The following is a 27,804-nucleotide window of genomic DNA, read 5'->3' on the forward strand; positions in this document are numbered from 1 at the left end:
CATATATATGTATTAGAAATACTCTCAATACTAGTTGAATATGTCTCTGATTGCTACTGTATCTCCCTCCCCCCCCCTTTCAGTTTATGTTATTGCTCTTGTTTTGTACTGGATATGGTTTCGCTCTGGTGTTTGGTTTTGAAAGATTGCAAAAATCAAATATAAAGCTATAAATATGAAAAACGTTAGTGGGAGAAGCTTTCTATCCACATTATATGGAGAAAAGCATTGCAGAAAGGAAATGAGAGCTCCATATTCAGAGACCGTATACCTGCATTCCAGATGGTGCGGCACACCATGACAGCCGTTGCTTTCATTCCCCTTTTGGGAGCTTCCTAGCAGCAGCATTTGGCAGGCCGCTGTTGGACACCTCATGCGGGGCTCCAGCGCTGATCCAGCCACGCTCACCTTTTGTTTGGCCGGACATGTATAGGCTTGGGGAGATGTCAGAATAACATTACAAGCATCCCAGGAAAGACCTGTTTTAGTTCGGGCAATATGCAGAGATCACAGCCTCTGCAGCCAACTGGCAAAAGCCAGCATTCGCACCCGAGGCCTTTTCACTCAGGAACGGGCCCCCCGGAACCGGGGGACGTAATTCCCAGGTAAGCTCACGTGGAAAGCGCGGCGCCCCCTCGAGGCGACGGCTCGCCATGGCAGCCCCTCCTCGGACACGCCTCCCTCCTCCTGGGCGGGGCCAGGCGCGCGGGAGAGCCCACGCTCATGAGGGGACGGGAGAGCTGGAAATGAGCGAGCTCGTATCCAGCGCGTACCCCGTTCGCTCCCTCTCCTTCCCAGGGGAGGCAGTCTTGGCCGGGACCCTCCCTCGACCTCAGGGTGTTAAAGCAGAGGGGGCGGGGGAGGGGGGCGGCAGGCCGCTTTGCCGCCCCCCCCGGCCCGCGCGCCGTTGGTACGACCCACGTCGAGCCGCGGGCGGGGCGGGGCGGGGCGGGGCGCGCGGGGTGGTGCCGGCCGCCGGTCGGCGCGCTGCGCTTGCCAGTCGGGGGCTGCGCGCGCTGGCGAGTGGACGCGGCGCCCTCTGCGCCCCTGCCCGGAGCCGGCCTCGCCCGCGGGCCATGGAGCCCCACCGCTGGCTGCCGCTGGAGGCCAACCCGGATGTGAGCGGGCCGGGCGCGGGGGCGGCGAGCCCCCCCGGGGAGGCGAGAGGGGGCGGGGGGAGGGGAGGGGCGGCGGGGGGCGCCTGGGAGGGAAGGAAGGAATCAATCAATCAGTCAGTCAGTCACCCGCGGGGGCTGCTTCGGGGTTGCCTTGAGTGGGCGGTTATTTGTGTTTGCTGCAAGGCTGGACGTTTATTTTTACTTTCTCTCTCCCCCCCCCTCCCGTTTTTCAGGTGACGAACCAGGTGAGCTGCCCTTTCTCTTCTTGAAGAGAAGGCTCTGCAGGGGCTTGCCGGGCGAGCTGCTGCTTTGCTCCTTCGTGGACTTTTCGTGGTGCTTCCTAGAACTTTTCCTCTCTGTGTGTGTGTGTGTGTGTGTGTGTGTGTTTGCATGCATATATAAGGGGGCTTATCTTATATAAACAAGGCGGTGATAAACAAAGGGGTTTCCCCCTCTCCTGTCGGCCACCAGGATGACTTCGTAGAAGGTGGCTCTAATCCATTAACTTGAATGAGAGTAAAAATATTAGTCCTCCAGGTGGCCACAGTAGCCTTGCGTTTCCTTTACTGTGATAGGTGCACTGCTGGTTTTCTTTTTCTACTTTCAGACCTTATGCAATGGCCAGCAAAACTTGTCTGCCTGCCTGCCCTTGCAGCCTACGCATGGAGAGCATTTGGTCATGGGGACATTCATGTGCTAACTTGAGACTAAACTCATTTTAAGTGTAAAACTTGTATTTTGTTCTCCACAGCTAGTTCGTGACATGTCCAATCTAGGTTGTGTTGTGAAAGCAACCTTTGTCCCTTGTATAACTAGGATATTCATAAATTATGATAGGATGGCTTTTGAATTTAGTTCTGTTTTTCTGAAGCTGGGTTAATAAAGAGAGACGATTACATTTTCCCTGTAATGAAATGAATGCTCTTTTGCTATAGCTTCATGGTTAGGTCACGTTAAGTCCTCCTTATGAGGAATGTATAGCGCTGTTGTTCGACCAATAGCATGAGTAACATTTCTACATTATGAATGTTCCATAGCTTTACTTTTAAAGAGTTAACATTAAACATGAGTAACAGTTGTAAGTGTAAGTATCCATAGCTCCTTGTCCTCTAATTTTCTTGGCTTGTTCTCAGTCCCTATTGCTTCTATAATGTTTTATTTTGGCTCATCATACGTTCAGTTCTTCTGCATTGTCAGCCTCTTAACCTAACCCCATCCTGTTTCATGAATATTTCCCTCATATAGGTATACTAGAGACAGTGTGACTATAGATAGTGTGCATTTTTTGTACAATTGTCATGTGTCCTTCCAGGGTTGGGGGAGCATCTAGATGTCGTCATTTTCTATTTGCAGCCTTCCTGTGTCTTCTCAGTTCTTCTGTCTTACCAGAGACAGAAGATCTGTTAAGAAGGGAAACGCAGCATAATTGCACAGTATCTTGTAATTGGTAGTGCCAGCGGCCCTCAGTTTGGAGGCCCTCCGTGATCCTGTGCTCTGATGCACCTGTGTACCTCCCAGTTTGTCCTCTATGACCAATCCTAGGTGACACACCCAGGAAGATGAGGCAATTCGAAATGAAGGTTGACAATTAAAAGATCATAGGCCTGGTATGGAAGGAAGAACTTTAATTTTGGAAATGTATGTGAAAGGGATAAGGAGGGGAGAAATTAAAAGCCTAAATGAATGCGAGTTCCTAGCTACCAGACTTAAGTTAGAGGATTAAATATAGGGTTAGCAGGAAGGTAAGTTTCTAGAACAGTGTCTCTAAGCTATGGAATTAAGGATATAATTGATGGTGAATCTCAGCTGGATACATTGATGAAACATGTTTTATTTGTGCAGAGCTCTTTTGCTTACACAGGGTACTGGCGTTTTCAAGACACTGCTGCAGAGTGTCACTGAGAATGCAACAGAAGGAAAAGAGGTGGTGAATGATCAGCTGATGAAAAAGATCATTCATAGCAAATTAACTGACCTGCTCTAAAGCTAGCACATCCATGCATTTCTCTCATGAAATGTCTGGCAGACAACTACCCTCGGTTCTATTTTTTGCTTGCTTGAGCCAACCCATTTTGGTTACTAATTTAATACTGTTCTTTCTGTATCTCCTCATGTTTCTTTTCCTGGTTATCCCTTGCATTACTCTATAGATCTCAGCCTTATAATTAAGCAGTTGCCTGACTTTCTGTGGGAAGGAGGAATAGTTTGCAAGGATTGTAATGTTTTCTTCTGCCACTTCCTTGGTCTACTCTGCAGAGTATAGTGATAAATTTAGGCAGCTGCTTCTGCAGCTTCTCTCCCTCTCCTAGTGTTAAGATCAGGCCAGAGTTTACATAGAAACTGTCAAAGCACTTCATTTAATTTTTCCACTCCAAGTCTGAATGATGGAAGTGTGAGCGGATTGTTCCCATAGCATGTTGCTGGGTTTCCCAACAGATGAAGGCTCCGGAACAGGTGGAATGATGCCTCCACCATAAAGTCTCCATTGTAAATTTATATCTGCTGCATGAATTTTGGCAGTGGGGTAGCAGAGCAGGATTACAGAACTCATTCATATAGTGTAAAATGGCCAAGGTCTGACTTTATATATGATTTCTGTATGCCTTTCTAGCAGGAAAAAAGCACTTGAGACGTCTTATTGGAGCAATAAAACACATTGCAATACAATAAAACTAACAGTTGTCGAACGAAATCGGCGCCCAACCATAGACCCACAGAACCATCGCAGGTCACAGGCCTTCTTGAAGAAAGCAGTCTTTGCCTGGACTAGCCACTGATGAGGTCCTCTCTTGCATCATCACCAAATGCACCTCTAGGGGTGGTGGTCTTGCATGAAGAGTTTCTGCCAAAGATCCTAAGTCCTAGGCAGCCTTGTTAGCTCTTTCAGCTACCCTGTTGCTGAGCTGTACAGGGCATAACCGGCACTCTGAATTGTGCCTGGGAACAGACAGGGAAGCTGTGGAACAAAGAGCCATCTGCTCCCTGTGACTGGCCCCGGTCAACCGCCCAGGAGAACCGGTCTCTGAACAGTTCTCAAAACTATAGCAGTCCAAATGAGAAGCAACTAGGTATGCGTGACTGGTCAGAACCTGTAGCATCACTATTTGGATCTGGATTGCAAGTTTAGCTCTGCTGTATCTGTGTCATCTCTGGATTATCCCTTAGTCAACACTGCTATAGACATTTACCGCTCTGTTGCAAGGGCTTGACTTGAATGGAGAAATGTTATCATGGATTAAGAGTGCATGTGTGAAAACCTGGCCACCATCATGGCAGCATAACCATCATTGGTCTGGTCTATCAATCATTCTAGGTGTGTTAGTAGCTTTGGTTGTAATATAACATGAGTAGTTGTTATTAATTTAGTTAAAATGGCTATATGCCATCATTTAGGTTGCCAAAACTCCCAGGAATCATAAAAAGAGTAATGTGATACTAAGTTTCATAGAACCTACCAAGCATTAAAATGAACAGAGCTAATACAGATAAGCAATTAAAACCAGCTTCAGGATGCAGTGGAAGGCTTGTGAAAATAAGAAGGTCTTCCCCTGGTGTCAAATGCATCAACTTTGATGCAGGTTAGGCTTCCTTGGAGAGGGCATTTCACAGTGTCTTCCAACTTAAATGTGGTGAAAACGTGTTAGGGCTTTAAAAACTAACACTAGCATCTCAAATTGAATCCAGAGAGAAATGGAAAGGTGAATGTGGAATGATTTTAGAGTAATACAGTGAGGTGGTTGAGCAGCAGATAATATTATGCTTGGATCAACTGCACTATTAAAATCAATTTTAAAGCAGCCCACACAGAAGCCCTTGTAGTAGTCAAATCTACAGGTAATTAAGGCTTGAATACCCAGCATCAGATTAGTTTTCTCTAGGCAAGAGCATAACTGGCAAATCAACAAATACAGGTTCAGAAGCAATTAACTCTACTTCCTGTTGCATCTGAACCCTAAATTATGATTCACCTTGAGGTGGTTATAAAAAGCAAGCTTTTAGAGGTCAGCTAAAATGGCAAGCGGCAGTAAAATAAAAATAAAAGCTTCAAATGTCCTTGCAGTCATGCTGGAAGAGGAGGGAGCAGTGCCCAAGCCTGAGGTTCATTGCAGCCAATTTCTTCCTTGACAAACTATGGCTTACTGCAATATCTGAATGGATCCAAAGGAAAATAAAGGTCAACTTTGTGGCTTCAGCTTAGTGAAGTCTGGGCAGCTCGTGGCCCTCCAGATGTTTTGGCCTGCAAATCTCATCACCTCTAGCCAGAGAAGTGATGCAAGGTGTGGACCGCAATGTCTAGAGAGCCACAAATTGAAAGCCAGTGTGGTGTAGTGGCTAAGAGCATGGGACTGGGACTCGGATGATCTGGGTTCTAGTCCCCGCTCAGCCATGGAGCCAACTGGGTGACTTTGGGCCAGTCACAGACTCTCAGCCCAACCTACCTCACAGGGTGGTGGTTGTGGGGATAAGGTGGAGGAGGAGATATAAGCTGCCTTGAGCCCTTTGCGGGAAAAGGGCAGGTTATAAATCGAAAATTAAATAAATAAATAAATAAATAGTCCACTGCTACTGTAGCCCAAGTCTCCAGTGACGTTATGTAAATGGATCTGGGGAGGAACAGCAGATTCTCAACACTATCACGGGTTGACCCTAAAGGAATGTCTTATAGATCCAGCCTTGTGAAGCATCCCAGAAGGATGCCATGGCCGGTAAGACCAATGTTGTTTAGAGGGCCAGGTAGCTTCTCTAACGTGATATGACAATAAATAGGGGTTGGGGTTAGGGTTAGCATATTGCTCTCTGAATTCCAGCCATATTTATGATGGCACCTACTCTTCCAGAAGCAAATAATTTTTCCTTGTACTAAAGAAAATTCAATTTCCCTACTATTTATTACTGCTTTTCTCTAACAATCATGCAAGCCATTCTCAACCATACTAAAAGGCCCAGACTATAAGATCTTCATAAAATTGTTGTTATTGATGATGCTTATTAATAGATATATTTCATTTTTGTGCTAGTTTCTCAGGCAACTGGGAATACATCCTAACTGGCAATTCGTGGATGTGTATGGTATGGATCCAGAACTACTTAGCATGGTGCCAAGACCTGTTTGTGCTATTCTTCTCCTCTTCCCAGTAACAGAAAAGGTAACTATTACTGATCCCTAACACAGCTACCTACCTGATTATAAGAACTTTTCTTTGGGTCTCTGAAATGAGTTTTAAAAAGGAGATGTTGGGTTGATTCAGCCATCACAATCTTACATTGGGACTAAGCAGAATGAATGCTTGTTCTTCATTCTTCCCTTTGTCTCACGTGCCTGGTTCTGATTTGTTAAACCACAGATTATATTGATTTCCAAACAAGAAAAATTTAGTTCAGGGACTTGCCTGCAACCAGGATGTGCTCCTATAGGTGTGTGTACCCTTTAGAACTTATAATAGGCCTACAATTAGTAATCTTTGTAGTAGGTATAAATAAACATGGCTCTTACTTAGCCCTACTTTTATCACAGTATTTTTTAAATGCATATAAAAAGATAAATGTGTACCACTTATTTGGAATGTTAATTGTTGAGTATTTAAGGCAGAAATACCTACATCTTCATTGTGATCATTTTCAAATAAATCTCCCCCCTCCAAAGTGCATAAAATATATTCCTCCTCACATTTGCAAAGGCTCTTCAAATAGAAGTCCACTAGTCTATACACAACCTGAAAATAGAAAATCCTTGCATAGTTTACGGGAACTTCCTATCTAGGTCCTTTTTTCAGGCATGGCTATTTACAAGCTGGTATTGATGACAGTTTATTACTATCTGATCCAGCCTTAACAGTGCTTTAAAAGTTTGTTTTTTCAGACCTTTGTTTGGATAAGTCACCCCGCAGCTTTGGAAGAAGCACAGTGAAGTATTGGGCTGTTGGCCTTCAGGATATGCATGATAACATTGTTTACATAGTAGGCATTACAGGCCCAAGCCTGTGCTAACATGTTGAGGTTCTTAGGTAGGGCTGCGCTGTGTGATTGCTCAGTCTGATAATTTGAAACATTCTGATCTACTAAAAGAGCACATGTTAATTGGGCAGCAGGTCTTACTAAAACCACCGAAGGTAGGCACTGTCCTAGTGGAAGGGCAAATGTCTTTTAATATTGTGTGCACATCATCTAACTGCAAACTATTGTTGTTTTTCCATGTGCAAGAATGTACACTAATCAATCAGGCAGCCACACAATGATATGGCTGTCTGGGCAGAACAAAGACCTACGGCTTCCTGCTTGTCCCAGCCAGTGTGAAAAGGATTGTACATTAAGATCACTTCAGTTGGATCACAGTCTTAGTTCCTAGTTGCTGCGCATTTTCATTGTTGAAATTTGGGGCCGGGCGGGGGGGGTGGAGGGAGATGGTCATGTGCATGGTCATTTAAAAATATTTGGAAATGTAAAGCATTTGTAGAACATGCATTTATTTTGTTGAGCTCTGCAATGCTTTATAGGAAACGGAGAGCTAAAGATTAACACCTTTATCTTCTGTGAAAATGGAGTGCTCGTTTGATGGACACAGCAGCTGTTGTGCGCTTTGAATTTAATTCAACAAAGGGAAAGGCAACATAGGCTTTAAACACCGGGCAGATGATTTGAAAACCAGTTACGTTTAGCTGGCCTTTGTTGACAAAAATTGCATTTCGCTTTTATTCATTGTTGGTAAAATTGCATGGAGTATTTGGCTCAGTAAAATTTCACATGCCCAGAGCATAACATAAATGGTATTTGATGTACATATGCTGAAATTTGAAAGTAAAATGGGTGATGGGAGAGAAATGAAAGGTGCACAGAACTCTACAACCAGTAAAATATTTCAAAATTTAGACCAAACTTTATTCCTAGGTTGTGTTTAATCATTTCTTTCATTCATTCAATCATTGTACTTATATCCAGCCTTTTTCCCTCTTCAAGGAAAATTTGGCAAGCATTTAGGCATGGGTTCATACAACATGGCAACTCATCATAGGGTAACGGTGCATTGTGACGTCATCTGAACTCAAACTGATTTTGGCATGTTAGCTTATTTGGAAACAGCCCTGATAACTCATGGCTTATTTAGAGCCTGAATCTGAGAAATAACATCATGAATTGCATGGAGCCACTCAGCAACAGTAACACCACCTTGGCTCCTTTTCATGATCCCACACATGCTGCCTCCAGTGACATCTTCTCCACTGATGCCCAAGCAGTGCTTTGGGGTCAGTTGTGGGGTTTTTGGCCCCAGTAATCTACATAAATGTCCTATTTTTGTTGGTGGTGGTCTTCCACGAGTGGGCACATACATACTGTCTGTAGTCTTTCCTGGCTGATGTCCTTACATTTCAGCTGTCAAAGGGAACAAAGTCTATTTGGTACTATAAATAGAAATTGATAAGGCTAATTTTTGGACTGTTGCCAAGCTCTCAGTTAACGATCTCTGATTAAGGGGGGAAAGTAGGTGTACCGCAAAGAGGGTGGCAACAAGATCTGTTCCGTAGCAACATAATGCTCTTGATTTCAAGTGTTGATTTCAGGTCTCAAGTTCTGAGTGCCCTGTGTATTTTCAGCACTCCACTCTATTCTCCAGCTGCTCTGCCTTTTCATGATTAATTTTTGGAGCACTTATTGCTGTGATTACTTTGGCTCTCTGACAGTTTAAAAAACATGACAAGGTGGCTGGATGGAACAGAGCATGGTCAAAAGGAGTGGCATAAGCCCTGTTGGTGCCCCATTTGTGGTGCCAGTTTCTGTACTTTTGAGGGCTTTTTAACTGGAAAGTTTGGTTTTTTTAAACTAGAAAATATATGCAAATTTCATGACTGGGAAGTACATGGAGAAGCATTATATTGACCCTCCATATTTCCCAGTCATTCCCAGGTTATTTAATTTTAAAAAAATAGAGTTTCAAGATAGAAAATTCTGAACATGACGGTGCAACATACTAAGGGTAAATATTTTTAAAGAAAAGTGAAAACCCCAATCACACATTTTGATGCTCTGGGGGAAAATAGCCTCTGTGTGTGTGTGTGTGTGTGTCGCTCACGCGCGTGCACACACACAATAGCAGTGAATCTCACTTGGAGTAGGGTGGGGGAGATCAAATGAGTTCTGCTGGGATACAAGCCAATTAGCCAAGAGAGGGAACAATCCACATTCAGCCTGTGAACAACCAACACACTGTGGCTTATTCACAGGATGGCTTAGCGTAATATGTGAACATGGTTTTTATGTTCTTGAACTGATTTTTTTTTAAAAAAAAACCAGAATGTTAAAATACAAATGTCTTTGAAATTTTATCTTCTAGTATGAAACATTCCGAACAGAAGAGGAAGAGAAAATAAAAGCTCAGGGACAAGAAGTAAAACCATCAGTATATTTCATGAAGCAAACAATCAGCAATGCCTGTGGAACTATTGGGCTTATTCATGCTATTGCAAACAACAGAGATAAAATTAGCTTTGGTAACTACATCATTTTTCTATGCTGCCATTATGGGTTTGAAGGGTAGGTGGCACTCCTGAACAACTTATCACCTCGGAGTGAGGAAAACTTGCAAATGAGAGTTGTTGCATTGCATCAAGAAATCAAATGTGTTTGACGTACACTCATTTTGGAAAATACAGAGAGAGAATTTGGGATAGAATGACCTTGGCAGTGAAAAAGTGAGACCCCCGCAAGTTTGAGGCTACCAGAATCACTGCACCCTACCAATAGGATAATCTGGCTGCAAATTATACCTGGAACAGGTTTCATGTTCTTACTGGATTTCCAAAGTATTAGTAGTACTGTTGTTGACTGATGTGTATCCCACCTTCGTTCCTTCTGTGAGGAACCCAAAGCAGCTTATTTAGCTCCATTTTAATCCACAGCAAAAACCGCATGAGGTTAATTAGCCTGATAGCGAGTGCTGGTTGAAAGTCACCTGGGGAGCTTCCTGGCCAAACGGAGAGTAGCGACAGATCTCCCAGGCCCCCTAATCCAACACTCACCGTTGCCCCAGCTCACATAGTGGAATGAAGGAGAGCAACCGGTTTATCATTTCTTTGGTTTGCTTGTGTTTATGTATTCCCTTAAGGAGAAGCTAACTGGAACAGTGTTAAAGACTTAAACTACCTTGCTGGATTTCAATATAGTCTGAAATTGCTTTTCCATGTCACTGTAATCTATGATGAAGGCAATGATGACAACATGGAGAATTTTACATTTTAAAATTGTTTCTTATTTTGTTGTAGAAGAGAACTCCTCGCTGAAGAAATTCCTAGATGCTTCAGTGCCCATGAGCCCTGAAGAGAGAGCCAAATATCTAGAAACCTATGAAGTCAGTATCTTTCCTCACTCTCTACTTGGGAAGCACAAGGCTGGTGGCTTTCTAATGAGCTCGTAGGGCCCGTGAAGAGGGGTGGCCAGGCCAGCACAGGGTCTCGGGCACAACGATGAAGGATGTCAAACGATTCAAATCATGTCGCCGGGCATGGTCCAGTGGGGATGCTCACACGGGATGTGAGGAATTGCGAGCAGGGTGGTGGTAGCATGGAGGTGATGTATTCCTTTGTGCCTCTTCCACCCTGCAAATCGGCTAGACAACTGCATACCTGAGGCACTTTGGATGGGGAGGAAAGGAGGCTGGAATGCCCTTGCATGCATCGCATCCTAGCCGGTCTCCCTCCGTCCTCGCACCACAGAATGCACTCTCCATCCCATATCTCTTTAATTTTAATTGTTTTAAATTAAACATTTTTAATTTAGATTTAATTTAATTTAATTAAAATTAGCATTTTAATTGTTAATATGATTTAATATGATTTATTGATTTTACATCTTTGGCCAGGACGGCTCCAATTATATTGTTTTTATATTGTTGTTGTTGTTATTTCTTGTTATTTCTTGTTGTGAGCCATCCTGAGGCTTCAGCGAATGGGGTGGCATAGAAGTTTCCTAGATAGATCAATTGATCGATCAATCAATCAATCTGAGGTTGGTCTTCGGGCCTTGGAAACTCAGCCGATGCAGTTCTTTTTGGACAGATTACAAACATGGGGGAGGGGGATCCAAGCATAAATCCCCAGCTCTGTAGTCGGCGCTCATGCCTTGCCTTGGAGCTGGGAAGCTCTACGATCCGCTGGTCCTTCAGATGCTCTCCAGATGTCATAGGATTGCTCTGGCCATTGCCTTCCATTTAGCAAAGGCATGACTTATTTTTAAACTTGTGCTATGTCAAATTATCAAGAGATGCCGCTTTTGCTGCATTACCGAAGGAAACCTAAGTATTTGTGACTTAGTACATACAAGTGTCCACTCATTACTAGAAAGAAAAAATAACTTTGGTGTGTATTTTCTTCCTCTGCTGTGGTGAAACAGCAGAACTTCAGAATATCAAATGTGCCTGTCAGCTTGCAGACCCGTTAACTTTTCGACAATGTTTTGGATTGTTTATACTCCACAATGTTTATACTCCGCAGATTCAAGTATATAGGCATTGTTATTAATGTCTAAAGCACCTAAAAGTACACGGTGTACAATAAAGACAGAGAAAAGCTTTTGATGCAAATGAACAGGGTTAAAATGGGGACACGGTATTTTTCTCAGTGTACTTTCTGGTATTTAGATGAATATTGTCTCACTGAAAAGAAAACTAATAGAGGGTTTGTGGCTTGGCAATGTAATGCAGGGCAGTTGTATTCTATGGCTGGCCTTTGTGAGCACCTCATTTTGTAGGTTCTCTAGTAGCAGGACTGGAAAACATGGGAGTGCTTGATTGGCAGTGGACTAGGCACCCAGAGGGAAAATAGCAGGTGGCATTAACGATTGAGAAAGAGCCACAGTTCTTCTCACCTGCGCGTGAAGCAGGAGGACCACCTGGGCTTCCTTCTTTCACGGTGAATGACTGTGGTATTACAGTGCCATTTTGGACATGAAGCTGAATGATTTCATTAATTGTGGATACCTGATTACACAGAATTCATGATAGTGCTTTAGACAATAAGCTTGAACATTTTGGTATCATGTGCACGTGCATCTAGGCTAATTATTCATTTTGAAATTTCAGGCTATCCGTGTTACGCATGAATCCAGTGCCCATGAAGGTCAGACTGAGGTATTTAGTCCAACTTTTTTTTCTGAATTAGAGTTTTCAATAGAATACTTTTTGTAAATTGTTTCTAATAAGGCTGTGAAGAATCACCTCCCCCCCCTCCCCCCCCGCGCAGACTAAAATCTTTCATTAGGCTATCAAAAGTTCTGGAAGTATGAAGTCCTAGGACATTAGTAAGGATCAGTAGGTGTAAATGGACTATTCAGTAGAGCGACAAAGTGTTGTCCAGTATTTCAAGGAGCTGTTCACATTCTGTGACACTGTTTCAGGACACACTTCAACTGTCAGTTTACCTATTCATCTGCTGGGTGACGAGCCACCATCTGCTCACCTTACAGTCTACCGTACTGCCTCCCTCTGTTGAGATATGGAGATTATACTAGCCTATTTTACTGTGTGACTGTTACTAAGAATTGGTGGGCATACACCTGAGCAACTGTTTGGGGAAGGTGCTGTCTTATTAGTGGGAAGGTTTTTCACTCTTGTAAATACAATCATGTATAATCAAAACAATCTCACAGTAAGACTGCTCTCTCCTTCTGTTCCTCCTCACTTCATACCAGTGTATACACACTGTGCTTTGCATAAGCAAAGTTGTACGTGAGAGATGTCTGCAGCCTCTCCCACTCCCAGTAGTCCAGTGAGATAAGGATGCTGTTGTCTGTGTTAGCAGTTTTGATTGTTATGTAGGATATTTTAATGTCCATCAGACCATAGAGTAAATCCTCGGTACTTGGAGTTTATTAATAGCAGCAGGTTTTAGCTTCGTCTGACTTGTTCAGTCCCTAGTATGATCTGGAGGCCAAGTACCCATAGGCAGGATATGTATTGATCACATGCTCCAACTGTGGATCTTCCTTGCTTCCCCAGGGCTTTGTCTCAGCCCCCAGGCTGTGGGGAGGGGGGTATTTTTCTTTTCTTGTGCTTTAGCATATGACTGGCTACCTCCAGGAAAATTCGTAGGTAGCTCCTGCCTACCTTGCAGTTGAAATTTTCACATCTAGTAGCCCTGAAGAAAAGAGAACCATGAATACTTTTAATAATTAGGGTAATCCTTACCCTAATCTTTTCACTGTAAATAGCATGTGTATAGCATACCAGAATTTTCTGGACATTTTCTCTATATTATCTTGTATGTTATAATTTAACTTTTATAGTATAAAGCAACCTGAAAAATAAGTTTATGGTCTTCAGGTTGAAGCTACACCTTGCTCTCAGCAGTTCTTTATCGAAGAACTGAAATTACATGTGGACAAAACATGTTTTAGACTAGTTATTGTACTGGTCATGTATTACTTAGAGGACTAATAGAACAGTTTGCATGTCACACAGTGTCTTTATACATATGGTAATTTGGAAATGGAGAAAGATTAGAACATGGAATGTAAACAGTTGAAGAACTGAGAATACATTTGGGCAAGTCATTCATAGAGAGGGAGATTTGAGGATTGAGCAAAAAGAAATCTGGGATATCAGAATACAATGAAGATTGATTAGAAACTTTGAAAAAGCAACTAAAACTATTTGCATGTAAGTGAACAAGGTTGCCTGGAAGAATTATCTCTGCAAAGCAAGTCCTCAAAACATGGACTTAGTGCCTGTACTTTAACCAAGAGCTGCAGTGTCCTCATATGTAACACACTGTACATAAACTATCGACTGACTAGTTCTGTATGCTTGTAGTAATTAATATAATTGAACAGTGTTTGGAATCCAATAGCAGTAAGTAATCATCATACCTGTGGACAGTTCCTCTTACTACTTTACTTTGAAGCTTACCCTAAGAAGGTTTACTTTTGTGTAGGCCTTAGATCCTTTTTTTGCTTCTGTCTCCTTTTTCTCACCCCATATCTGTGTGCTATTCATTAAGTAAATAGCAAATATCCCCCAAGTTTATGCAACCCATCTACCAAATAGAAGTGTGGGCAAATATCCAAATAGAAGTATATCCAAATAGAAGTGTGGGCAAAGAGCAAACTTCAGTAGCCACAACTGAAGATGTCATCTCAACTTCCCTACGATTGCATGAGGAAGGAGGACAGTGGCCCAATAATAGTTCACTGGGTGTGCCTTTAGTAACGTTACTCGTTAGGATTAACCATGGTTCCTGTTTAACCAGGATCTGAAACAAGCTTCATGCGATGGCCTCAGATCCTATATCAAGTGAGAACCCTTTTTAGTTGTATCCCTGCTTACTCAGTCCAGTGAAGCTAAGCATTCATAGGGAGGGAGATTTGAGGATTGAGCAAAAAGAAACAAATCAACCATTAGAAAAACCAGCATGACCTTTAACAGTAAAATCTATTTGGAATATGAAACGTGGACCAAAAAATCATTTTAGAATTTATTACTCTTATTTTGTGACCAATTTAAATAAATGTTTTCCCCTATTGGTAAAGGGGGGGGGAATCAGCAGTCTGTCACATGCACTCCATGCTATGGTTTATTTATTTATTGCGTGTATATGTCATCCCATGGCCCAATGTGTTCTCTAGGTGGCTTACAATAAAACCAAAAGGAACAATTAAAAACATAAAATCTAATTAAAGCAATACTAAACTAGCGATCGACAAATAACAAATCACACAGTGATAGAGATTTAAAATAATGTTAAAGCCAAAAGCTACTAAAATGCCTTACTAAATAGAAACACCTTTACCTGGTGCCAAAAAGCAAACAGCGATGGTGCCAGGCACCCTTCCTTGGGAAGGGTGTTCCATAAACAGAGTGCAATCACAGAGAAGGCCCTTCTCCTAGCCAGTTCCCCCCTCCCTTCACTAGGGAACCATTCAGAGAAGGGCTCCATGGAAGATCTTCGTGCTTGGGAAAGCAGATATGGAGGAAGATGTTCCCTCAGATATCCTGGCCCCGAGCCAGTTGGGGCTTTGACACTTGCTTTCTCTCTACTGCATTATATACTATTGTACAAAAAAAGGGAAAAGAACGGGTGACTTCACATGGCACACTAATCCCCCCCCCCCGGTGAATGAACCCAGTGGGTTGGTTGTTTGCTGAGCAACCCCTAGTGTGCCTGATGGACAAACAGGCTCACATGTGTAGTGCTCTCTCTCCTCGCTGTCCACCAGGCGGCTCTGCCATGTGTCCCAGTGACGGTTGTGGCAGAACACATCTTGTTTCTCCCTTGCCACTCCAAACTCTACTCCTTTTCATTTACTGATGGGGGAGGGGGGGTCCAGAGACTTAAAAAACCCCCCCACAACCCCAATATGGGGGCATATTTTATAGTCTAACCTTTGGCCACTGAAAATTGTGTATTTATACTTGCATAAGTGTAACTGACAGCTATTCGAGATAGATAGTTTTGCCTGGCCAGTTCAGCCCTGTGTTTCAGCGGCCAGGGGAAAGACAAAGCAAGGCTGAGCAGAGGCTGGTGTGGGCAGAGTGGCCAGCGATCCTTTCCTAGCTGTCATTGGAAAATCAACGGGAAATGGGGTAAGCGGCAGAGTAGATGTAGCGAAAGAGGGAGGCAGCGATATCGCCTGCTTTGCAGCGCAGTTCTTTTAATTTTAATTGTTGAACCGATTGCCCCTCCACATTTCCACACATTCCTTTCGTCTCTTGTTACGTGAAAAAGAGTTGTCCACACAAACCCACCTGTTGCCTTTGCACTACTCCTTTGTAGGGTGGGGATAGGAAGGTGCCTGCGGCTCACTCCTAATGAAAATAATGGCTTGGGGAACATTTGAGTTAAGACAATGTTTTTAGAGAAGCTAAATATAATTTGTAATATCCCAAGCTGCCTCTGATTAAGTCTGAACTGCATTTCTAAAACTGTTTAAAATGCTCAGATTCTTGGAACCTTGCATGGCACCGGTGTAAAGTTAACCTTCCCAGTTTCCTGTCTCTTTTAAAATTGGATTGGCACATGTTCAAAGACCATAACTTTGCCTTTGTTTTGCTAAGTCAATTTGGAGCAAAAACTTGGAAGTAGCTTCCAGTTTTACAAGAAAAGCTCACTTCCTATTTATTTCATAAGAAAAGTCCAGGAAATCCAGTTCTACTTCAAGTACTGAATAACAACCTGTCTTATGCAAAAATGTTTGTTACTCTGCCAGTAGAGAGGCTGTATGACCTACTGCAGAAGATCGGCTTTATTCACATGCCGTGTGATGCAAGGCAGGCACTTCCTTGGTGAATTATTCTACCGCTTTGAAGCATTCAGACAAAGCCTGATTTGGAAAATCGTGACTGTTTCCAATATCAACTTGATTTTTAGCAATAATTGATTTAATTATTTAACTTTATTTTCCTAGCATCCTCACAGGTAGTCAACATAATTACTACAAGTTGATATTTGTTGGACTCATCTGATTTGAGTATTCAGAATGTGTCTTAAAGTGAAAACATTGGACTTTCTTTATGCTAGGTTGGAGGAAGCTCAACCAGTAGCTTTTTTATATTGACTGAGTTTTGTTTCATTAGCATCCAATGAAAGCTAGTGACTTTAAAACAGTACTGTGTGCCTAAAGGCTATGCATTCTTTTTATGAAACACATATTAGATTAATTATATGATCCTCTGTGGAGAAAAGATCCTGGCTAGGAATCAGATACAAGCTGAACATTTTCCAGTGCAAAGTAGGTTAATTTACACATTTGCATAGGAGAATGCTTAAGCTTGCATCTGAAAATATTCTGATACTTTAAAGCAGTTATAGGAAACTTGGAATCCAAAAAACCTGAAGGGTCACAAGTCCCATCCTTCATATTTGGCTGCTTTGATTAGTGTTTATGAAAGCCATAGGCCAAAAATCTGAAAGTCCACAAGTTGTACACTCATGTCCCAGAAAGATCGATGTATAGGTATACTCTATTTGTACATAGTACAAAATGCTTAAAAAGGACCTCATACTAATTTTTTGTCCCAATACAAAACCAAGAAGTTGGAGAGGAGAACATTAAGGCATATGGAATAGGATTTAAATGTTCAATTTTCCAGATTTTTTAATTTGAATACTTGTTAGAATTGTTAAGATATTAGCATATTTCCCTTGCCTAGGGTGCATTTGCCCGACATGACAACACAGCTCACAAATAAGCTATACGGTGTGTATTGTTCATGAAGCAGCCCGTGCCACACCTGCTAGGGGATCTGATTCACCATGGATCGTTTTCCTGCAGGCATCCCAGGGAACTCTGCGGTGGGACTTGCTGTGTTGTCCTTTCGCCATGTTCCCTGTGGCCCAAGACCACTTTTGGCAGTCTTAGAAGTGGCACTCACTGATAGTACCTCCAACCTGCCCAATTAGTGTTGGCGGAGCTGTCACTATTTTGCCACTTGCCAGAAAGCAGCTCTGCCCCAACACGTATCCGGACCGAGAGTGAGCAACCAGTGAAGAGGCACTGGGATCCAGAGGCACCGTGCCTCCCTGTCTACCAATTGCTGGAGAACAAGAGGAAAGAGTACCTAATATCATGACAAAAGCGCAGTATATGTATCCTTCTCCTTAATTTAGGATCAAAAGCAAGTGTAATGGGACATAATAATGAATCTATTTGCAGTGGTTGGTGGGTTCTGTAGGTTGAATGTGTAGAGTATTCGGTATCATAATGCTGAAAATCACAATTGTACTTTAAGTTACGGTTTCCAATGGGAATAGGACTAAGCCAGTTTTTGCAGCTGTGTGCTACCTTCAGGTGCTGTTCCATAGTCTCAAGAGGATGGTCTTTATGTGCATTATAACAGCACCAGTGGATACTTGACAAATTGTAGCTTGGATTTAAGACAAGGGAATTCACAAAAGGAAGACTTCCACTCTACTCTTTCTCTCCTTTCTGACCCACATTGTTCAGAAAGCTGGCCAGAAAGGGTTAGCACAGGGGTGTTAGAGTTACAGGTGGCTGCTGGGAGAAAGGGGGCTGGGGAAAGTTTCCCTCGGTGAAATTTCTTATGTTAGCTTACCTTGGATCCAAGTCTGTATTTTGTAATATAGATAGTACACAACTGTTATGTACTTTATCCTTCAATATATATTTTATTGAATACAATAAATTAATGACTTTTGAAGAATAATAATAATATACCCTTCAATCATATTTTTAGCATGGCTTCCAAACAGAATTGATGCCACAATTCCAAATTCATGCATATGTGCACTTATGTGGTCTTCATCATACCCCATCAGAAGTATTCTGTCATGCCCACTTGCCAGATATTTATTTAGGAAATAGGTGGACTGAATCCATGCCTTAGTGGACTCGTAGTGAAAACCAAATAAATACATTTTTTAAAAATCTTTTTTTAATACGTTTTGACTCATTTTGAATATGTTGTTCATTCTTGCTATGTAGAAATGCATGGTTCAGTCTTGTAATGGAGGGGAATATCAGGACAGTTGCATCTGTGTGACTGATGTATTGTTGGCACGATATTAATAGGGTAAGCAGTTGCAGAGGGTTTTCTGAGGAAGCTCATTGCACCAACCTATGCTCCTGGGGTCACGGGATGGTCTGCATGCACGGTGGTCATTCTCCTTCAAAACAACACACCCAGCCGGGCCCTTCAAATGTCTCCCACCATGTACTCTTACCCCTAAGCCTAGTGGGGCGAGCCTCACCAAGGAATAAGACACTAGCCCTTTTCAGGGAGGGGGAGGCTCAGTCCCAACCTAAACACACCCATTAGAACATCTGAAGGGGTCTTCCATGTGTAGAGTTCTTAATGTATGTTCTTATGTTCACAGTAGCAGTAGCGCTTTGAGGTTGCCTCCGCCATTTTTTATGTAAAGGCCACTGACTAGCATATAGGCATGTAAACTACTTGGCCTGTAAAACTTTATGTAAATTAGAGGATTGATAGAAACTGTGTCGATAATCTAATGGTTTAACCTTCTTTTAGTTGCCGAAGTTAAACTTGGAAAATGTTTTAAGTTTTATGTTTAGTTTCTTCTTTTTAAACATGTGAAACGCAGGGAGTTTTGTGTCTGTTCTAATCTCATGCCTTGATGGAACTTTTTTGTTGTGCTCCCGAGTCTTGTTTTTCAGGACAAAGTGCACATGCTGTAAAAGGTATTTCCTGTCAAAAGTTAATCAGGCAAAACTAAGTTTCCATCTGGAGCAGCTTATTTTTCATTGTTTCTAAGTAAATATCTCATGTACAAAGAAAATAAAGTAAAACCTCTCTCGTCAACCAAGGCTGAAGTGTTGAGGAATGCAATACATTTCACTTTGGCATTTCAGCTATGAGGACTCAGTGCATCTGTATGCTGTTAAGGTCTGCCTTTAGCAACTTCCTACAGACTTGCCAACAAAGGCAAAACTGGTTATGAAGAATGGTTAATATTCAGTGCACTGCCTGTTGAGACCTGAGGGGTCTGAAGGACTTTAAGGCCTTGCTCAGATGACGGTGGTTAGGGGGCTGTGAGTAGCTTCCCCTGCAAGCCCTCTGCCTCACAGCCTGCCTTGCCTTTCCTCCTCCCCCGTGTGAAAGCCGTGCCAAAGGTTTTGCTGTCCTTTCGGAATAACTCCACATTTACATCACGTATAAACTGGTTAGGACAAATGGCTGTTCCCCAAGTTAGCTGAAACAAGCCAGCATTTGCCGATAATTCGGATGAGCCCTGACAGTATAGAAACCCTGTTCTTAATTGAGTGCTTCCCTTCGGATTAAAATAGAGCATTCTGCACACTTTTAGGCCACAGCTGCTTTTGATATTGTCATTAATTGTTTGTCCATTTGGGTATGTGACATAGTAAAAACAAACAAACAAACTATAGCTACTTGTAAAGTGTGTCTCTTTTTAATATTTATGTAGTCGTCGTCATCCTTGCTGCCCTCACCATCCTCCTCATCACAGCCTCAGTTTAGCCACTGCAAAATGAAGGCTTCACCCTTGCGTCGCTCTGCATCCTTGACACTGATCGGATGTAATCATGTAGCCTCTGCAAAAGCCACGGGCCCTGTAAAGGCTACAAGTCCACCGGTCTGCCTTCGGCGCTGGCGGCCCACAATACCCCTATCATCTGTTGGGCTCCGTTCTGTTGTAAGTTTAGTCTCTCTTCCACTTCCTCTCCTGCTGCCTCAGCATTTAGGCTTGAAGGTGCTACTTTGCAGCTCTGGATTCCTCTTTGGGCGCTCTCTGCTGTCCTAAATTCTCATCAGTAGGTGGCTCTTGGTGACAAATACCAAATGGCTAAGAAGACTGCTTCTAATGGAAACTGCTGTTTGTTTCAAGATTTTTTTCTTGATCTGATATCTTCCTGCTCAGCTCACGGGTGTTTCTGTTGGGGCGTCTAGTGTTTAGTTCTGCATCAAATCAGCTTCTTTCGCATCCGATTGAGCATAGCTTCCTTAGCCCTTTGTTTTACGCAGAGCCCATTGGCCTGCATATTTCTTAGTCTTCTCTGCCTCCTCTTGATCGCAACGGTTTCAGTAGCAATATGGCTTAAATGGTCTTTTCTTGCCCTCCTGATTCTCTGAATGTGTTTATTATTGCTGTTGGTACCTGCCATCAAGTCCTCTCTGACTTATGGCAGTCCTGTGAATGAATTCCCTCTGAAATATCCTCTTCTTGACAGCCCTGCTCAGCCCTCGGAATCAGTTCATCTCAAAAATTCTTAATGGTAAAACTCCTCAATTTTTTAACTCGTTACTCTTGGATCTTGGTGGTTTTTTTTCTTTTGAAAGTCTTTTGGGTTATACCAGTGAAGCAGCATTTTGCCACAAGTTAACTGTTCTCACAAGAGATGCTTAACTTACTAAATGTTACCTTACACTGTCATGATATATCAAGCCATTGTTTCCATACATAGCACAAAAAGGAAAAAAGCCCTCCTGCAATCTTTGATCTATCACAAAAGATTGTTGATGTGCCATTACAGTTTAACATATGCATAAAATACTGTACTGTGGTGGGAGGGGGGTGGTGGGGGGGAATGAAAGTCAAAGAGTCTCATCTCACTTGCATCAGAAAGTTTGCCTCCATGGAAGAAAACACTGGAGTTGTTATGTGCTACATCCTCTCAGGAATTACTGTATGGGCAAATTGTATAAATTCCAGAGAAAGTAGCAAGCAAGGAAGCATTCATTTAACAGTTCTCCTTAAAGCCACTGTTTGCTCATACTCACCTCTGCAAGTTTGTAGATCTGTTCATTTGATTTGCTCGTTCCACACTTGGAGGTCTGCTTTGTGATTTGACACATGTATAGCCTGTTTGCAAACTAGCTTTAATGTGGGTCTGGAAATATGAGAATGAAAATGTAATACTAGGGTGAAGTTCAAAACGAAAAGAAGTTTAGTTGGACGAAGACTTAAGATCCTGTAAGACTAACACAGATAGAGATCATGGAAGAGGAAATTGCCTGGTATCCTAGTGTAATTATTTAGTGTGCAATGCTGTTCATGTTTAGGGAGAAGGAACTGTCCTACAACATACAGATCCTTGGAAACCTTGCCTCATCCTGGGTTCAGTCATTCCTGAGAACATTCAGGTTTTTTGCAACAAGTCCCTGTGCTCCCCAAATAACAGGATTTTGTAGAAGCATTGGTAGATTTATGGGGACAGATGAAACATCAGTTAACTTAAGCTTTTGCTATGTTCTTTCCATTTAACAACGTGGGGATGTACAAATCTCTCGCTGCAGTAAGGCAAATAAGTTTTGCTGTGCTCTTTTCTTGTACTATTTTTAGCTTTATAACTCTTTTCTATACCTCTGTAGTTGCCTTCCCCCCCTAAAAACAAAGCAGTTACAAATGTTTAAATGTCATTTTTGTAGGGATGTTATTCTAATCTTTGGATCACATGAATTGTCCTTTCGAATATTTTTTTTTCATTCTGTAAATCATTTAACCACATGAAGAGCAAATTAATGCCCCGGCCCTAAACACTTGTGCCTATATACACGTGTATGACATTTATAACATACCAGTTTTATGTTCAGCTTATATTTAGCAACCGCATGCTGCTATTGCGGTTAGGTACTAGCAAAAAGGTGTGGCACTGGAATGCTAGTTACAATCATGTTACTACAGAGAATAGAATGCTAGGAATCATTTTACTTAAATCCAAGGTGTTGAAAAAATTAAAATTAGCCAGCTTTTAATAGCTGTTGGCATAAGCAGCCATGTACTAGTTGGAGTAAGAATTGTGTGCTGATAGACATGTAACTACCTATTGTGGTTGCTTCAATTAGCTTTCTAAATTGCAGTAATTATTGCCTATTTTTATTCTAGCTTTGTTACAGATTTAACAGACACCTAAAACATAATTCTCATTAACATTTGCTTCTCAGTGGCTGTTGCATGTATCAGAAAGAAAGTTTGTAATATGGTGTTTACATAGATAACGTTTACATGCAAATCTAACCCTGCAGTCCTAGTCATATTTGTTCAGACGTACATCCTCTTGACTTGAATAGGTCCTCCTTCCTCGTGTGTATAGGACCACATAGATTTTTAGCTATGTAAGAGGGCTCGTTTTTGTCTAGCTAGAAAGTATGGTTTACCATTTTGTGGTTATTTTGTACTGTAATGGCTGTAGTGTTGGCCACTGGGAGTGTAAAGGGGCGAGTGTTACAGCACTTCGGAGTGCTTTGATGGGGCTCACACCTGCAGTGATGAAGTTCCTGAAAGGCCCAGGTGCCCAGGCTTCACCCCAGCTGGAATACATTCCTATGCTCTGGGACTCTACAGCTGATTCCAGAGGTGCACAGGCTGGATGAGCAGTGAGGAAACATTAGCAGCATGTCCTCACTGCCATTATAAGCATATTATAAGAAATGCCATTGTACTTCTTTGACGTTGGTCCATACCTTGTGCTCTAGCTCTTCACAAGTATTTCTTCCTAAACCAGAGATTGAGATTTAGAATACTAACTTCTTACACACGCCCTATTTTTTCCTCACAGGCACCCAGTATAGATGACAAAGTAGACCTTCACTTCATCGCGTTAGTAAATGTGGATGGCAGTCTCTATGAACTGGGTAAGAATAAACATAGTTCTTCAAAGTGGCCCAGATACGACCTACGACGAAGGCTTCCTGTTTTTTATACTATTAACTTGAAACTGTAGCTTGACATAGCGGTAACATCATCTTGCCTTTTAAAAAAAGTTTCACTACCATTTTTTCAGTGAATTACGTTCTTTGAACGTGGTAAGCATATCATTCAAGAATGCTGACAGAAACCCACTAACTCACAGAAGGGACCTCAGAACTTCCTTCTGCTTTTCAGGTGTCCGTCTGCGCTGACTGTCCGCATACCTTGAATGTACCACAGACCCTTTGCTTGGGATCCTAATGCTGCACAGACATTGCAAATCAAATCACAATATTTGTACTGCTGCTGTTTGATCACTTGGATTAGCTCCTACACCATTCTGACTGCATTACATTGGGTAACCAGGATTCCCTGCATGTTCTTATGGGAAAAAGAAAAAGAAAAACCAAAGTATACATAGCCCAGTGTCATACGTATTTGTCCTATCTCTTTAAATAATCTTAAATAAAAAGGTATTTTAGTGTGCTTTACAGTGTAGATGGAGCTGTTCTGCAGCTTCCATTAGCCGAAGCCAGCAGAGCCACTGTCGAGGGATGATGTTGTAGGCCAACATCTGGAAGACCAGGCATTCCCCATATTTGTTTTACCGCATGGCATTAGCAAATGGCATAGAGCAGGGTTGCCAGTCTTGGTCAGAGCCACGGTTTCTCTGAAATTTTAAGATACTTCGTCTTGATGTATTGTTAAACTGAAGCAGCGGAGTGGTATTCTGGAGCTGTTACACTGTACAAGTCACGGGTGCAAAATCTGCACATCAAAGCCCACAGATTCAGTTTCTGGCATATCTGATTAAAAAAAAAAATCTCTAGTGGCAGGACTTGAGGCAGTCTGTTATGTAAGACATAAGAGAACTTCTGCTAAAGAATTAGTACTACATCATTAGTAAAATCTTTGATCTGAGAACTATAGTTCCCAGCATGTACTTGTAAAAGTTCCTAAAATTTGTTCTTACTGTATGCTTTGAGTCTTAGATGGCAGTCTGCTTTTGAATCCTAGAGGACCCTATACACACAAACTTTACCTATGAACATAAACAGCGTGTTTTCTGTGGCAACAATTTCGAATACTGTTTCCCAGAATAGACTTGGGAACCAAACCAAAAATGTAGCTTGCAAAGAGTGGGTGGGTCAATTCTAAGTCTGTGGAATGTACCCAAGAATGTGCGCTACGGAACTGCCTTCTGGCTTGTCACACATGCAGGAGTCATCCACTCCAGTGAGTGCGGTCAAGGTGGAATAAAATTCACACGTTATCTGAGCTCAATTTAGGAGTTGTCCTCGATCAATTAAAGACTATTGCCAAACTGAATTAGCATGCATGAAAAACTTCAACAGGGCGCGAAGACTGGCTGACACATTCAATAAGCTCATACTGGAAAGTACAAAGCCAGCTTCAGGTCTTTGGCCACTGAGATTATTGTAGAATGAAATTGCCATGGAGAATTAGTCCATCGCGATTAATCATAGCAGGTAAACTGAGCCTCTGTGTCTAAGCAGCTCCACTCTGAATTCTAAAGACAAACAAGGAAGACCTCTTGCCATTATGCCCTGTTTTGAGCCAGGAGTGCAGCGGCATTTTAACTGTTGGTATTACTAGATTTTATCTGGCCAGGGCGGCTTATTTTATATTGTATTTTTGTATTTTTAATTTAATGTTTATATTTATTGTAATTTATATTATATTTACTTTTAATTTATTGTTGTAAGCCGCCCCGAGGCTTCGGCGAATGGGGCGGCATAAAAATGTTTTAATAATAAATAAATAAATAAACTTCAGGGCCAAGGACAAAATCAGACCTGCTGGGGTGTGGCAGAAACCCTGCCCCCTCCCTGACCCATCCTCCTTCCTCCAAGTGGATCCTCTGGTGGCTGCCCAGCTTTTGTTTAGTTTTTCCCCATTTTAAAAGGTTGAAATCCCTCCCATAAGGTTCAGCTGCTGACTAAGAGCTGTAAGCTGAATTACTTCCATGGATTTAGTATGCTTAACCTTGAGGCCTGGCCTTTTTTGGCTCTGGCCCTGGAATGGAGCCTGCGAAAGCGTCTGTGGAATGCAGTGTGGCCCATGGGCTAACGAGGCCTGCTCTGCTGGCTTAAAGCATAGGGCTGGCTGTTGAGTACTGCTCTGAAGGGAATGCTTTCTGTTCTACCGTGGAGCTTCTGTGTTCGAGTGAGAGAAAGTGCGTTTATTTTGAGCCTGAGGCATTCATGCACTACCTTTCTTTTCAAATTGCGCTAGAACATGACTGGGTGTGCACAACATAGCTAAGTCACATGGCTTCGAACCCTTGGTGGCTCCCTGTGTTGCCTGAACCCAGTGAGCGTCTTGCATGGTGGGGGCGAAGCCAGCTCAGGAAGTCATGGCTTATCTAGGGTTTTGCACCTACCTCGGGACCTCCAAGTGCACAAACAGGGCTTTTCAGGAGAGAAGATTGCTATGAGAGTCACTTTCTGTGCACATAATTTGTATATTATGATGGAATTAATTGGTATATTAGTGGCATATTATTAATTGGCGTATCCTTGCAAGAGACTGTAGGCAGCCCTTCCAAGGTACTGTGGCAATCCTTAGATGGCACCTCATCGAGATGGGGGAGACGGATGGCCAGCCCGTTTCTATGACCTCGGGTGAAAAAGACCTTAAAATAGAATGACCATGCTGGCAGCCTCTGCAAGAAGCCTGGGAAAGCTTGGTGCTCCTGCAGTGTCCCCAAGACAACCTGCAGGATGACCAGAGAGAAAGGAGCCGGGGAAGTGGCCTGCGGCTGCCGTGTGCCAGTCACCCCTCAGCTCGCTCCACAGTGCGCTGGCCCCACTCTGCAAGCCTGCCCCACACAGTTACATAAAGAAGGACTGAAGACTGCCTGGCACGCCAATGGGCTCATGTTGTGCCCGTGGAAACAGTCCGCGCTGCTAGGGTGCATACTTGTAGATCGGATATTTCATTCAAAAGTTGGTGGCTGTTGGTGGCTTGAATTGGAGCCTAGAATGTGTGCTTGATCACTGTGTTGCAGGGTGGGAAAAATCGCAGAACGGGTGAACGCACCTGTAGCATGCATGAGGTGCAGCGGAAGAGCACTACCGGATTCTGTGCAAAGCTTAATAAAGAATTACTTTCTTCATATTCCAACAGATGGACGGAAGCCTTTCCCTATCAACCATGGGCGATCAAGTGATGACACATTTTTAGAGGTAGGCATGCAAGCCGTCTTGTCTCAAAGCTGTGTTGACGCTGTTTAAAGAAAGTGCTCATGGGTGATAGAAACTATTTACTGTGGTAACATTTGAAACTGCTGTGGCAGAAACAGAGGCAAATGTAGATGCATTCAGATCATTAGTCATATTAAAGTTGTTCACTCTGAGTTTCATTTACTACTTGGGAGTATTATTCATGAAGACAGTTCAGGCTAATTAGAGCTTTCAATTCTGCCATGTCAGGTAATTTGGGGGTTTTGTATTTAAAAATACATAGCCATGAAAGGCCAATCCTCCCAAGGCAGCTTGTAAACATGCGTGCGTGTGTGTGTGTGTGCGCGCACACACCCACACACATGGAGTGGGTACATGGGTAACAGCATTAAAACACCGTTTCACCACAAAATAGGATCTAAGAAGTAGCAACAGTTAAAATGGTAACATCAAAAAATAAATGTAGATCAGTGTCTTCTATGTTTATAAATGTAACGATACATTTTAAACTTTTTGTGTTTTCTCACTAGGATGCAGTAGAAGTATGCAAAAAATTCATGGAACGTGATCCAAATGAATTACGATTCAATGCAATTGCTCTAGCAGCAGCTTAAATTATTCTTACACAAGGAAAAAACTGGTTGTTTAATGTATTGTAACGAAATAATGCTTTTGCCATAATCAATTATGATCAGATTTTGATACCTCTCAAATAACATGTTGATGCCGATTAAACGTCAGAATCTCCGCTGTCTCTTGTATCCTTTTCTTCAAGCCCTTCTAGACCCTCTGTTCAGTAGTCTAACATCACAAAAGGCATTGTGGATAAGTTCATCCAGTAATGTTTTTCTGTAAGCAATCTTGGCTCCTCCACTACATAAACCAGTCTTCTCCAGTATGGTGCTCTCCAGATTTGTTGGACTCCAACTCAGTATTGTCCACTAGCTATGTTGCATGTGGCTGATAGGAGTTGTGGCCCAAAATTCACCAGGTTGGAGCAGGTTGATATAGATAGCTCTGTCATAACAATACTATGGCACCTGGGAAAGCTTGGATGCTACTAATAGCACCAACTCTGGTCAGAGTAGCTGGAGAAAACTTTACCACAGTAGAATTTGTGGGACATATCCTGATCCTTGAACTTGGCTCAGAGTTGCATCTCTGCATGAGCAGAAAAGACTGGCAGTGAAAAAACTAAAACCCGGCATAGTTCACCTTGCAGTGGCGTACATGTGATCCAGTCAAGGCTTTCCTGTACATCACAAGAGCATTTTCTCACAGAGCATGAGTACCAGCAGCCAGAGAACCTGCCATCCCCAGCTGGTTTTGAGTCCACTTCTATGGAGAGGCAGGCGTCCTTGCCCCAGAAAT

The 27,804-nt window shown here is 42.5% G+C and overlaps 1 protein-coding gene across 1 annotated transcript; it reads left to right on the forward strand.

The window, feature by feature from the left end:
* Nucleotides 1–980: 980 nt before the first annotated feature.
* Nucleotides 981–27,180, forward strand: UCHL3 (ubiquitin C-terminal hydrolase L3). Its single transcript, XM_044437813.1, has 9 exons — nt 981–1,118; nt 1,352–1,363; nt 6,137–6,265; nt 9,445–9,601; nt 10,373–10,458; nt 12,187–12,234; nt 23,097–23,172; nt 26,378–26,436; nt 26,964–27,180. Exons 1-9 carry the CDS (start codon nt 1,077–1,079, stop codon nt 27,045–27,047), a joined length of 693 nt encoding a protein of 230 aa, XP_044293748.1. The 5' UTR covers nt 981–1,076; the 3' UTR covers nt 27,048–27,180.
* Nucleotides 27,181–27,804: the final 624 nt, after the last annotated feature.

Source organism: Varanus komodoensis, unplaced genomic scaffold, assembly GCF_004798865.1.
Source record: "Varanus komodoensis strain SLA01 unplaced genomic scaffold, ASM479886v1 scaffold31, whole genome shotgun sequence".
In the NCBI taxonomy this organism is placed as follows: domain Eukaryota; kingdom Metazoa; phylum Chordata; class Lepidosauria; order Squamata; family Varanidae; genus Varanus; species Varanus komodoensis.

Excerpts from the sequence above, each read along its gene's own strand:
- UCHL3 (XM_044437813.1), top strand. The coding sequence starts at position 1,077 with ATGGAGCCCCACCGCTGGCTGCCGCTGGAGGCCAACCCGGAT. Across the intron at positions 6,266-9,444 it reads TCTTCCCAGTAACAGAAAAG|TATGAAACATTCCGAACAGA; the intron begins GTAACTATTACT and ends TTTATCTTCTAG. Across the intron at positions 10,459-12,186 it reads AATATCTAGAAACCTATGAA|GCTATCCGTGTTACGCATGA; the intron begins GTCAGTATCTTT and ends TTGAAATTTCAG.